General features: G+C 45.9%; 1 protein-coding gene across 1 annotated transcript in view; it reads left to right on the top strand.

Annotated features, from left to right (window-relative positions):
* Positions 1 to 3,978: 3,978 nt before the first annotated feature.
* The window catches only part of LOC126251791 (arylsulfatase B), a 346,307-nt gene continuing 338,007 nt past the window's right edge, over positions 3,979 to 12,278 (top strand). Inside the window, exon 1 of the mRNA XM_049952418.1 lies at positions 3,979 to 4,093. Coding sequence (XP_049808375.1) covers positions 4,067 to 4,093 — 27 coding nt within the window. The 5' untranslated portion in view covers positions 3,979 to 4,066. The remainder of the gene's footprint in view (positions 4,094 to 12,278) is intronic.

Below are 12,278 nucleotides of genomic sequence, written 5' to 3'. Positions count from 1 at the left end.
AAACTAGCCAATGCGATCCCACGTAGAATTTTTAAGGCAAGTAGCCACAGCCACGGCTAAAGGCCTTTAACGCCAAGGAGGGCAATTATAAAAAAATTTGACAAACATACTGCAAAACAACAATGCAACAGCAAGGTTAATTTAAAAAGACATGCAACTGATCACCAAACAGGTGAGACCAGATGATGGTAAACTTGGTAGCACAATCATTTAAACCTATTGTAACGCCAAGAATGGCAATTATATATAAAAAAAATTAGAAACATACAATAAAACAGCAAATGCAGTAATAAAACACAAGGGCCAGTCACAGACAGTGTACCACGAATCGACCTATGAGTAGATCTGGCAAAAAAACACGTTCGCAAGCGATGGGATAGGCAGCCAAGAGTAGCATTCGCCTCAGAATATGTTTTTTTCCTATATCGAGCAGTAGGCTGGGCCTCAGAATATGTTTTTTTCCTATATCGTGCAGTAGGCTGGGCCTCAGAATATGTTTTTTTCCTATATCGTGCAGTAGGCTAGGCCTCAGAATATGTTTTTTTCCTATATCGTGCAGTAGGCTGGACCTCAAGTGGCTCGCACCTCAATATCTCCAAGTGGTAACTCTTGTGATAGCGCGTATGCATGGAAAGTGAATTTCGGCCTTACCATTTTTTTGTAAAGAACTGTTTAATGTCAGGTAACACTGCGGTATATACAGGGTGTTACAAAAAGGTACGGCCAAACTTTCTGGAAACATTCCTCACACACAAAGAAAGAAAATACACTCCTGGAAATTGAAATAAGAACACCGTGAATTCATTGTCCCAGGAAGGGGAAACTTTATTGACACATTCCTGGGGTCAGATACATCACATGATCACACTGACAGAACCACAGGCACATAGACACAGGCAACAGAGCGTGCACAATGTCGGCACTAGTACAGTGTATATCCACCTTTCGTCTCCCATGGAGACGATCGTAGAGATGCTGGATGTAGTCCTGTGGAACGGCTTGCCATGCCATTTCCACCTGGCGCCTTAGTTGGACCAGCGTGCGTGCTGGACGTGCAGACCGCGTGAGACGACGCTTCATCCAGTCCCAAACATGCTCAATGGGGGACAGATCCGGAGATATTGCTGGCCAGGGTAGTTGACTTACACCTTCTAGAGCACGTTGGGTGGCACGGGATACATGCGGACGTGCATTGTCCTGTTGGAACAGCAAGTTCCCTTGCCGGTCTAGGAATGGTAGAACGATGGGTTCGATGACGGTTTGGATGTACCGTGCACTATTCAGTGTCCCCTCGACGATCACCAGTGGTGTACGGCCAGTGTAGGAGATCGCTCCCCACACCATGATGCCGGGTGTTGGCCCTGTGTGCCTCGGTCGTATGCAGTCCTGATTGTGGCGCTCACCTGCACGGCGCCAAACACGCATACGACCATCATTGGCACCAAGGCAGAAGCGACTCTCATCGCTGAAGACGACACGTCTCCATTCGTCCCTCCATTCACGCCTGTCACGACACCACTGGAGGCGGACTGCACGATGTTGGGGCGTGAGCGGAAGACGGCCTAACGGTGTGCGGGACCGTAGCCCAGCTTCATGGAGACGGTTGCGAATGGTCCTCGCCGATACCCCAGGAGCAACAGTGTCCCTAATTTGCTGGGAAGTGGCGGTGCGGTCCCCTACGGCACTGCGTAGGATCCTACGGTCTTGGCGTGCATCCGTGCGTCGCTGCGGTCCGGTCCCAGGTCGACGGGCACGTGCACCTTCCGCCGACCACTGGCGACAACATCGATGTACTGTGGAGGCCTCACGCCCCACGTGTTGAGCAATTCGGCGGTACGTCCACCCGGCCTCCCGCATGCCCACTATACGCCCTCGCTCAAAGTCCGTCAACTGCACATACGGTTCACGTCCACGCTGTCGCGGCATGCTACCAGTGTTAAAGACTGCGATGGAGCTCCGTATGCCACGGCAAACTGGCTGACACTGACGGCGGCGGTGCACAAATGCTGCGCAGCTAGCGCCATTTGACGGCCAACACCGCGGTTCCTGGTGTGTCCGCTGTGCCGTGCGTGTGATAATTGCTTGTACAGCCCTCTCGCAGTGTCCGGAGCAAGTATGGTGGGTCTGACACACCGGTGTCAATGTGTTCTTTTTTCCATTTCCCGGAGTGTATGTTATATGGATATGTGTACGGAAACGCTTACTTTCCATGTTAGAGCTCATTTTATTACTTCTCTTCAAATCACATTAATCATGGAATGGAAACACACAGCAACAGAACGTACCAGCGGGACTTCAAACACTTTGTTACAGGAAATGTTCAAAATCTCCTCCGTTAGTGAGGATACATGCATCCACCCTCCGTCGCATGGAATCCCTGATGCGCTGATGCAGCCCTGGAGAATGGCGTATTGTATCACAGCCGTCCACAATACGAGCACGAAGAGTCTCTACATTTGGTACCGGGGGTGCGTAGACAAGAGCTTCCAAATGCCCCCATAAATGAAAGTCAAGAGGGTTGAGGTCAGGAGAGCGTGGAGGCCATGGAATTGGTCCGCCTCTACCAATCTATCGGTCACCGAATCTGTTGTTGAGAAGCGTACGAACACTTCGACTGAAATGTGCAGGAGCTCCATCGTGCATCAACCACATGTTGTGTCGTACTTGTAAAGGCACATGTTCTAGCAGCACAGGTAGAGTATCCCGTATGAAATCATGATAACGTGCTCCATTGAGCGTAGGTGGAAGAACATGGGGCCCAATCAAGACATCACCAACAATGCCTGCCCAAACGTTCACAGAAAATCTGTGTTGATGACGTGATTGCACAGTTGCGTGCGGATTCTCGTCAGCCCACAAATGTTGATTGTCAAAATTTACAATTTGATCACTTTGGAATGAAGCCTCATCCGTAAAGAGAACATTGGCACTGAAATGAGGATTGACACATTGTTGGATGAACCATTCGCAGAAGTGTACCTGTGGGGGCCAATCAGCTGCTGATAGTGCCTGCACACGCTGTACATGGTACGGAAACAACTGGTTCTCCCGTAGCACTCTCCGTACAGTGACACTCAACATACAGTACAGCAGCAACTTCTCTGACGCTGACATAGGGTTATCGTCAACTGCACGAAGAATTGCCTCGTCCATTTCAGGTGTCCTCGTCGTTCTAGGTCTTCCACAGTCGCAAGTCATAGGCTGGAATGTTCCGTGCTCCCTAAGACGCCGATCAATTGCTTCGAACGTCTTCCTGTCGGGACACCTTCGTTCTGGAAATCTGTCTCGATACAAACGTACCGCGCCACGGCTACTGCCCCGTGCTAATCCATACATCAAATGGGCAACTGCCAACTCCGCATTTGTAAACATTGCACTGACTGCAAAACCACGTTCGTGATGAACAGTAACTTGTTGATGCTACGTACTGATGTGCTTGATGCTGGTACTGTAGAGCAATGAGTCGCATGTCAACACAAGCACCGAAGTCAACATTACCTTCCTTCAATTGGGCCAACTGGCGGCGGTGAATCGAGGAAGTACGGTACATACTGTCGAAACTAATATGAGCTCTAACATGGAAATTAAGCGTTTCCGGACACATGTCCACATAACATCTTCTCTTTATTTGTGTGTGAGGAATGTTTCCTGAAAGTTTGGCCGTATCTTTTTGTAACACCCTGTACAGGTAGTACTTCAATAAGGGGCAGTGGCGTGGGGGAGGGGGGGGGGATATGTCGGATAACTTTGTGGTCGAAGAGCTCCGTGTTTTCGACGCAGAACTGGAGCTCTTCAGCCCCCTCTCGTATCTAGCTGTGCATACATTCGAGCGGCGCGGCGCGACCTCCTCCACGCGCCGCGTCTACAGACACCTTCCCCCCCCCTCCATCCTTCCCCGCCCAACCCAACCCCCTCCACTGCCCGCGTCGCCCACGCGACGCTTTATTGAGTCGGCTCAGACGCAGAGCGCCAGTTTGGCGCGTGACGGCCGTGACAGCAGCAGCGGCAGCAGTTCCGTGCTGTGCCGTCAAAACCGGCGGCAGCGCCACAGCCGACCCGGCGCCGCATGACGCGTTCCCAGCCGTCGCCAACGGTGAGTGGGCCGCACGCACAGAACTTCCCTTGTATTTTGTCAACTGGCCCGTCTTCTTCGCTCGTCTTCTCTCGGCAAAAGAAACGCAAAAATTGCGGAGTTTAGATCAGTAGTCGCGAACTTAACAGTAATATGCATCTAGCAATAACAGCCGAATCCAAAACCGTCAACTAAGGTTAAGAGCTACTCTACAGTTTTCATGCTCAGTAATAATCAAAAATACAGTAAAAAGACGGTTAACCGCACTCGGGTCAACCAAAATTCGGTTTACCCGAGCCGGCCGCTGTGCTCGAGTGGTTCTACGCTCTTCAGTTCGGACTGCGCTGCTGCTACGGTCGCAGATTCGAATCCTGCCTCGGGCATGGATATGTGTGATGTCCTTAGGTTAGTTAGGTTTAAGTAGTTCTAAGTTCTGGGGGACTGATGGCCTCCGATGTTAAGTCCCATAGAGCTCAGAGCCATTTTTGCTAAGGTCATCAGTCCCTAAGCTTACACCCTACTTAACCTAAATTATCCTAAGGACAAACACACACACCCATGCCCGAGGGAGACTCGAACCTCCGCCGGGACCAGCCGCATAGTCCATGACTGCAGCGCCTTAGACCGCTCGGCTGGAAGTTTATTGAAAACGGTTACAGCTAATTAGGGAGTTGACATTACTACTGTTTCGGAATCTAAATTTCCAGAGTAAGCTGTATAAAATCGTCATAGAAAACCACTGAAACCTTCCGACTTAGAAATAGTGGGCGAAGTTCTTATCTTTGGTTTAGCTATCAACTAGAAAAAGGCTTGCCTTTTCAATTAGAAAAAGGCTTGCCTTTCACTGGACCAGTACTAGAAGAAAAAGCTTAAATGATGGCTGAGTCGTTAAATAAGGGAGGAAAAGGTTTCCCTTCACGTTCTGGTGTGAAAACTGATACGGCATTCGGCAACTGAATGTATGTGGAGAAAAGCTATCTGCAGACCTAGACGCAGTTGATGCTTTCAAAAATGGTTCAAATGGCTCTGAGTACTATGGGACTCAACTGCTGTGGTCATAAGTCCCCTAGAACTTAGAACTACTTAAACCTAACTAACCTAAGGACAGCACACAACACCCAGCCATCACGAGGCAGAGAAAATCCCTGACCCCGCCGGGAATCGAACCCGGGAACCCGGGCGTGGGAAGCGAGAACGCTACCGCACGACCACGAGATGCGGGCTGCTTTCAAAACAGAGCTTAAAGAGTACACCCAAGACTATACAAAGGATCGGATTTACAACACCGATGAAACGGGAGTTAACTTCAAGATGTTGCTAACAATATTCTTAGCATCTTCAAAGGAATATCTGCCCCAAAACACAAAATGATGAAAGAACGGATATCTGTTCTTTTGGCATCAAACGATTCTGGCACACACAGAATGCATCGGGAAGTCCAAGCCTTGGAGTATGTTGCCCAAATCACGCCCCAAGTTTTTTTATAGAGTCCAAAATAGTTCCTGGATGTCTTGTCTTGTTTGCTGATCAGTTTGTAACGGAAGCTGAAAGTTTTTTAATTGAGAAAAGTCTGCTTAAAAAGCCGCCTTATTAAGTGACAGAGCGCCTACGCATCCTTCCGAGCTGAAAGGTGGCGATAATGTTGTGCGTTCCTTCCCCTAAATGTCATCACTCTAATTGAGGATATTCGTGGAAAATCGGGATAATCCTCTAATGTACTGACATTAGTCTCATCCCTAAATGTTCTGATGTGATATTTAGGGGTGAGACCAATGTCAATGTTGATAGTTCCCTTACCCAGCAACAGATGGCAACACTCATCTCTGAGGTTTTACATTTGAGAGTTAGGCCGTTTTTTCGGGCGTCTTCAATTGAACCACTTGATCAGGACGTAACAGCGACATTTACAGGGCGCTACCGATGGCTGTTTTTGAGAACAATCCCTCAAGATAGTAACATGCAAAACAAAAACATGAACGATGCGCTGAAAGCAGCATAAATGAAACACGTGATTTATTGGTGTGCGCAAGCCTGGCATAACATGAAAGCAGAAACTCTACAAGGTGCTGGAGAAAACCGTATGACGTGGATACGTCCTAGGTGGAAGAATGGGTTGTCGCGGACGACTTGCAAGAAACCACGGACTACTAAATTGTAGAAACACTGTTGCTGTCAAATGCTAACACGATCAAAGAGCGCTAAGTAGATAACGGGGATTGCAGAGTGACAGCTGACAAAGGTTTTCGAGCACTAAAGGTAAGCCTACATCAAGAATTTGTCTTCCGAAAACATCCTGGGTATGGCTTACAGTACGAGTGTTGTTATTATTGTAGGTGGCCCTAAGATTTGTTAACAATGCAGATTTTTTAACAGAGCCGGCTGACGTATTTCTAATGAAACGATGGCGGGACGTCGCTGCTCAAAAACTTGTGGAACGACACAAGAAACAAACAAAAATTACTGTTTTTTTTAAGAAATTCATGTGATAAAGATTATTAAGTATTGCTCTGTAATCCCAAAAATTTAATTTTAACTTTAATGAAAAACATAAGCGCAGTCAACGAAAAGATTTTGGAATTCGTTAGACCTTCAAAACTTTCCAAAGTACGTACTGTTATTACAGTACAAAATATTGTAGTACATGTTAGATGTTCATAGGTTACCCGACAAAATTGTTATCCGAAACTGCTTCCCCAATTCCTCCCCCCTCCACCCCTTTAGTTCGGTTAACCGGAGTTGTACTGTACGAACAGATACAGTAATATTTCAAGATGAGATTAATTTCAAATGGCAGTGGTTAATTCGGCCGTGAGCTGAGTGAAGTTGGCCGCTTACCTCAGGGGCTGAAGGGCAAGTAGCATAGCTAGTGCGGCATCCGAGGATATGACAAGGAGGAATGTTTTGTACTTTGTCTTCCAGTACTGACAACTCAAGGGCGTACGCGAACGTACCAAGCAGCTGTTATGATATAAATTGTACATGGAAGTAACAAGAAATCGTGAATGTTCATTATAGAGACGATCATCTTCATATGCGGGACATATTTGTGGCAAGGAATATGGAGCTAAATTAAGGGTTTTGTAATACAAAGCTATGAGCAGAAGAAAAAAAAAGACGCTCAAAACATTTAGTAAACATTTGAGAATGTGTGTCATGTTGCCGGCCGGAGTGGCCGAGCGGTTCTAGGCGCTTCAGTCTGGAACCACGCGACCGCTACGGTCGCAGGTTCGAATCCTGCCTCGGGGATGGATGTGTGTGATGTCCTTAGGTTAGTTAGGTTTAAGTAGTTCTAAGTTCTAGGGGACTGATGACCTCTGAAGTTGTCCCATAGTGCTCAGAGCCATTTGAACCATTTGTGTCATGCTTCATAACGCACCTACTGTTATGGATCAGTTAAATCATCGGCTCACACGGACAACACAACACATTGTCAGGAAATTAGTGTGTCACAAGTATGGGGTCGCGGGCAAGCAATCTGAAACAGAGAACAGTCGACACGAGCTGTTTCCAATGGTGCCAACTTTTGACGATCAGTCTTTGGGGCCGGCGGCCAACTTATCGCGCCCTTATTATAGCTAGTCTGTTGGGAATTCATAACATACTAACTTATACGGGTTACGACTTAATAATAAGATCAGTACATAAGCGGCCAGAGGTGCCGGCCCAAGATGTCCGTATTGGCTGTTGAAGGAATATTTTGACGATCGCTGTTTTAGACCGTAAAGAGTGCGCACGTGTCTCTGTCGAGCTGAACTTGCGAGGCAACTTCAAATGTCACGTGACAGGTGGAATAAAACAGATCCCTGTCATTAAGCGCTGAGCGAACAAATCATCTCATTTGTTGCTGAAATCAAACTCAGATTTTCACATTTCAGCGAGCTTCAGTATTAGTATTACATCATTAAATCCCCACACACAGTTCAATGAGGAATCGAACTCTCGTGTACAAAACAAATATTTGATATGAAACGATATAATTTTGCAGCTATATTCACTAGTATAGATCGATACTGTCTGAAAACGGTGTTACGAATGGAGTTAGTAGTAAATAAGTAATACATTAAAACGTCATGCTTGATGCTGAAGTTTTACTGCATGAACAGCAAAAATGTAGTAAGCGGAAAAAGGTTTCCTTTCATTATTTTATGGAGAACGTCAGCGGGAAGAAAGTTAGCAACAATTTGAAATGATATGCAAAGTTTCTCTCAAGACATATACATAGTTTTTATTCGTAATTCTTGGCTTACGGCTCTAAATCTTTAATGTAAGTGTAAAGAGTAGATTATGACAACATTCTAAATTTCTATATTCCCTTAGTAACTTAATGAACTACTGAAATCAAATTTTTGTTGCCCCCGACAGACGTTTAGTAACCAACCTGTAATTCGGACACTGCACCGGCTTAGGCGTTTGGGATTACGCAGAAGGCGAACAAAAATACACAAACGCCAAAATCACAATACATTAACATGATTAATACAGTGTACGAAAACCACTGGAGTTCAAAACAGCTTGTAGTCGTCTCGGAATGAGGCACCGTATGGTTTTCAAGGGAATCTTATGCTATCCTTGCGGAAAAATAGCGATACGTTCACGTAACGATCATGGAGGTAAACAGCAATCACGCAACCTTGTCTCCAAAGTAGACCCCAAAAACTGCATTATATTGAGATCTGGTGACTGCGGTGACCACTGCAGATGAGACAATTCATCGTCGTGCTCACAAAACCAGTCCTGGGACAACGCAAGCAGTAAGAACAGAGGCCCTGCCGACTTGGAACACAGCCAAACGGTTAGAGAACAAACACTGTACCATGGTATGGATCTGATCAGCCAAAATGGTCACACAATCCTTGGAACTAATGCGACATCGCAGAATAGCCGTGGAGCCCATGGAATACCACGATGTGGCTTCCAAATCATCATCAAATAGCCGCCATGTTTCACTTTTAGGACATTAACTCGGCCAGAAGTTGGAAACAGTGTCGAGCAGGATTCAACTGATCGAATTGCATCCTTGCTTTGCTCCATAGTCCAGGCTTTGTGGATTCGGCTCCGCGTTTTCCTGTTAGGGCCGTGTTCATCACTGATGAGTGGGTTTGAAATTCCAGTTCACTCTGGAATTACCTGCTTATGGAGACTCCTGCGTGTTTTTTTTTTATGCTGACAGGGCTCGCTGTGCAATATGCAATTCTGCAGTGACTTTTGCAGTTTTCGTCACAATCCTCGTCGACGACCCTCCGTCACGATCACTCAACAGGCACTTTCGTTCGCGTTGTGATTTAGCAGATGATGTTTTTCCGGTTCCCTGTATGTGATACAAATCATCGACACCGACGCTTCGGATCTCTTGATTACAAAAGCACCCAACAAACGAGAATAAACACTTTGCTCACCCGAATTCAGTTAGTTCTGTCATAAGGCCCTCCACAGAACACTGTTCTGACCACGGTTGACACTTGCATTCACCGCTGGTCATCGGGGCTCAGAGGCACGACTCATCACTGGAGACAATTCTACTCACAAGGGAACCTACCCATCGCACCCGCCTCAGATTTAGTTATAAGTTGGCACGGTGGATAGGCCTTGAAAAACTGAACACAGATCAATCGAGAAAACAGGAAGAAGTTGTGTGGAACCGTGAAAAAAATTAGTAAAATATACAAACTGAGTAGTCCATATGCAAGATAGGCAACATCTCGGAGAATGCGAGCTCAGGAGCGCCGTGGTCCCGTGCTTAGCGCGAGTAACTGCAGAACGAGAGGTCCTTGGTTCAAGTCTTCCCTCGACTGAAAATTTTACTTTCTTTATTTTCGCAAAGTTATGATCTGTCCGTTCGTTCATTGACGTTTCTGTTCACTGCAATAAGTTTAGTGTCTGTGTTTTGCGACCGCACCGCAAAACCGTGCGATTAGTAGACGAAAGGACGTGCCTCTCCAATGGGAACCGAAAACATTTGATCGCAAGGTCATAGGTCAACCGATTCCTCCACAGGAAAACACGTCTGATATATTCTATACAACACTGGTGACGGCATGTGTGTCACATGACAGCAATATGTTGTCGACCCACCTAACTTGTACACTTGGCGAATGGGTAAAAAGATTCTTCTACATTGCCCGATTTAACTTTTCTTGTAGATGTGATAATCACTCCCAAAATAGTGATGAAAACATAAGAGTTTGTCACATAAACTGAAAATAAAAATTTAAACTTTTCACTCGAAGGAAGATTTGAACCTAGCACCTCTCGTTCCGTAGCTGCTCTCGCTAACCACGGGACCACGGCGCACCTAGACTCCCAGTCCCCTTGATGTTGCCTATCTTCGCATGGACTACTCAGTTTGTATATTTTACTAATTTTTTTCATAGTTCCACACAACTTCTTCCTGTTTTCTCGATTGATCTGTGTTCAGTTTTTCAAGGTCTATCCACTGTGCCAACGTATAACTAAATCTGAGGGGGGTGCGATGGGGAGGTTCCCTTGTCAGTCTATAAGATTGCAGACCAAATGCGTGTCTGGAAACCCCCCAGACAGCGGTGGGGTTCCAACCTGACTGTTGCCCACCATACGGCCAGGCAACTAGGGCTGACAGCCTGGAGCGCCATTCCCTTTCATTGCAGAAGCCCTTTGGTTATAATCTGCGGCATCAGTACCGTGGTACGTCGATGATATTCTACGCCTCGTTTTGTTGTCCTTAATGGCAAGCTGTCCTGCGGTTACGTTCCAGCAAGATAATGCCCGCCTATACAAGGCGAGAGTATCTACTGCTTGGCTTTGTGCTTGCCAAACCCTACCTTGGCCAGAAAGGTCGCCGCGTCTCTCTGCAATTGAGAACGTTTGGAGCATTGTAGGTGGGTCCTCCAACTAGCTCGTGATTTCGGCGATTTAACGCGCCAATTGGTCAGAATTTGGCACGATACCCCTCAGGAGGACATCCAACTCTCTCAATTAATGCCAGGCCAAATAACTCCTTGCATAAGGGCCAGAGGTGGACCAACACGTTATTGACGTCCTCAATATGTGTAAGCTCTTTGGTTCACACGGCTCTGAGCACTATGGGACTGAACATCTGAGGTCATCAGTCCCCTAGAACTTAGAACTACTTAAACCTAACTAACCTAAGGACATTACACACAACCATCGCCGAGGCAGGATTCGAACCTGCGACCGTAGCAGTCGCGTGGTTCCGGACTGTAGCACCTAGAACCGCTCAGCCACCGCGGCCGGCTGTAAGCTCTTTCTCTTGAATAAATCATCCAATTTTTCTGAAATTGTAATCGTTTGTTTGTCTTTACATATATATCACATCTACCGATTTCCGTTCCATTCGGATAATTCTTAGTGATGCGTAGGTCTTTTTTATTTTTGTCTTAGAGTGTATAGCATCTCTGTGTGGCTACTGTTCGTTATAGGATTTACTTGAAGCCAACAAGTCCATGGTGTTGCTGGTAAAGAGCGGCCTTTTCGCTTTGTTGTTACAGTTGTGCATCCAATACTTTCTGGAGGGAGAGTTTCCATCATTTTACTTTTTTGATACTAATTATGTCGGTGAAGATAATTCTTGCCTTTATTATATTATTTGTTACATCTATACCGTTTGGCAAAGAACAGAAGTTTCTAATTACTCTCTCGAACGGCGGGATGTACCGTGACTTCACGGCACTTTCTTCATTTCTTACACATTAATGACTTTTTTTTAAGAATGTGATTTTAATGCGGTATTCACAGTTAAGTGAAATTGAAAACGCTTTTCCAACATTTTGAAGAAGGGTGAATAGTTATGTAGGTAGTTGGCGTTCCGTACAATAGCCAGTAAATTAGCCATAATGACAAGGTAAATGCTGTTGACTGTTTTATCGACCGCTCATAATCCCAAAGACGACACGTTCTTCAATAGGAAAAACAGAGGTGGTACATATCCTCACCCATCAACTCACCTGACGATGACCAGCTACAAGCGGTAGGTAAACATTTCACAGCTTGGAGCACGATGGAGTGATGCAGACATTTCAGTACACGAAAGCAATAGATAAGAATTAATTTCATATGCAGACACTACAAACAGCCGCTAAGTATCCATATCCACTTGTAAAATTTTGTAGATTCTCACGTTTGAATAATTCAAACGTTTTACACAATTTATTGCTTATTCTTTTACTTTTACGGTTTCCACTCTATTTTCTCACAAAATGGTTCCCTCAAT

Source organism: Schistocerca nitens, chromosome 4 (genome assembly GCF_023898315.1).
Source record: "Schistocerca nitens isolate TAMUIC-IGC-003100 chromosome 4, iqSchNite1.1, whole genome shotgun sequence".
Taxonomy (NCBI): domain Eukaryota; kingdom Metazoa; phylum Arthropoda; class Insecta; order Orthoptera; family Acrididae; genus Schistocerca; species Schistocerca nitens.
This window is presented reverse-complemented; position numbering and strand designations above follow the sequence as displayed.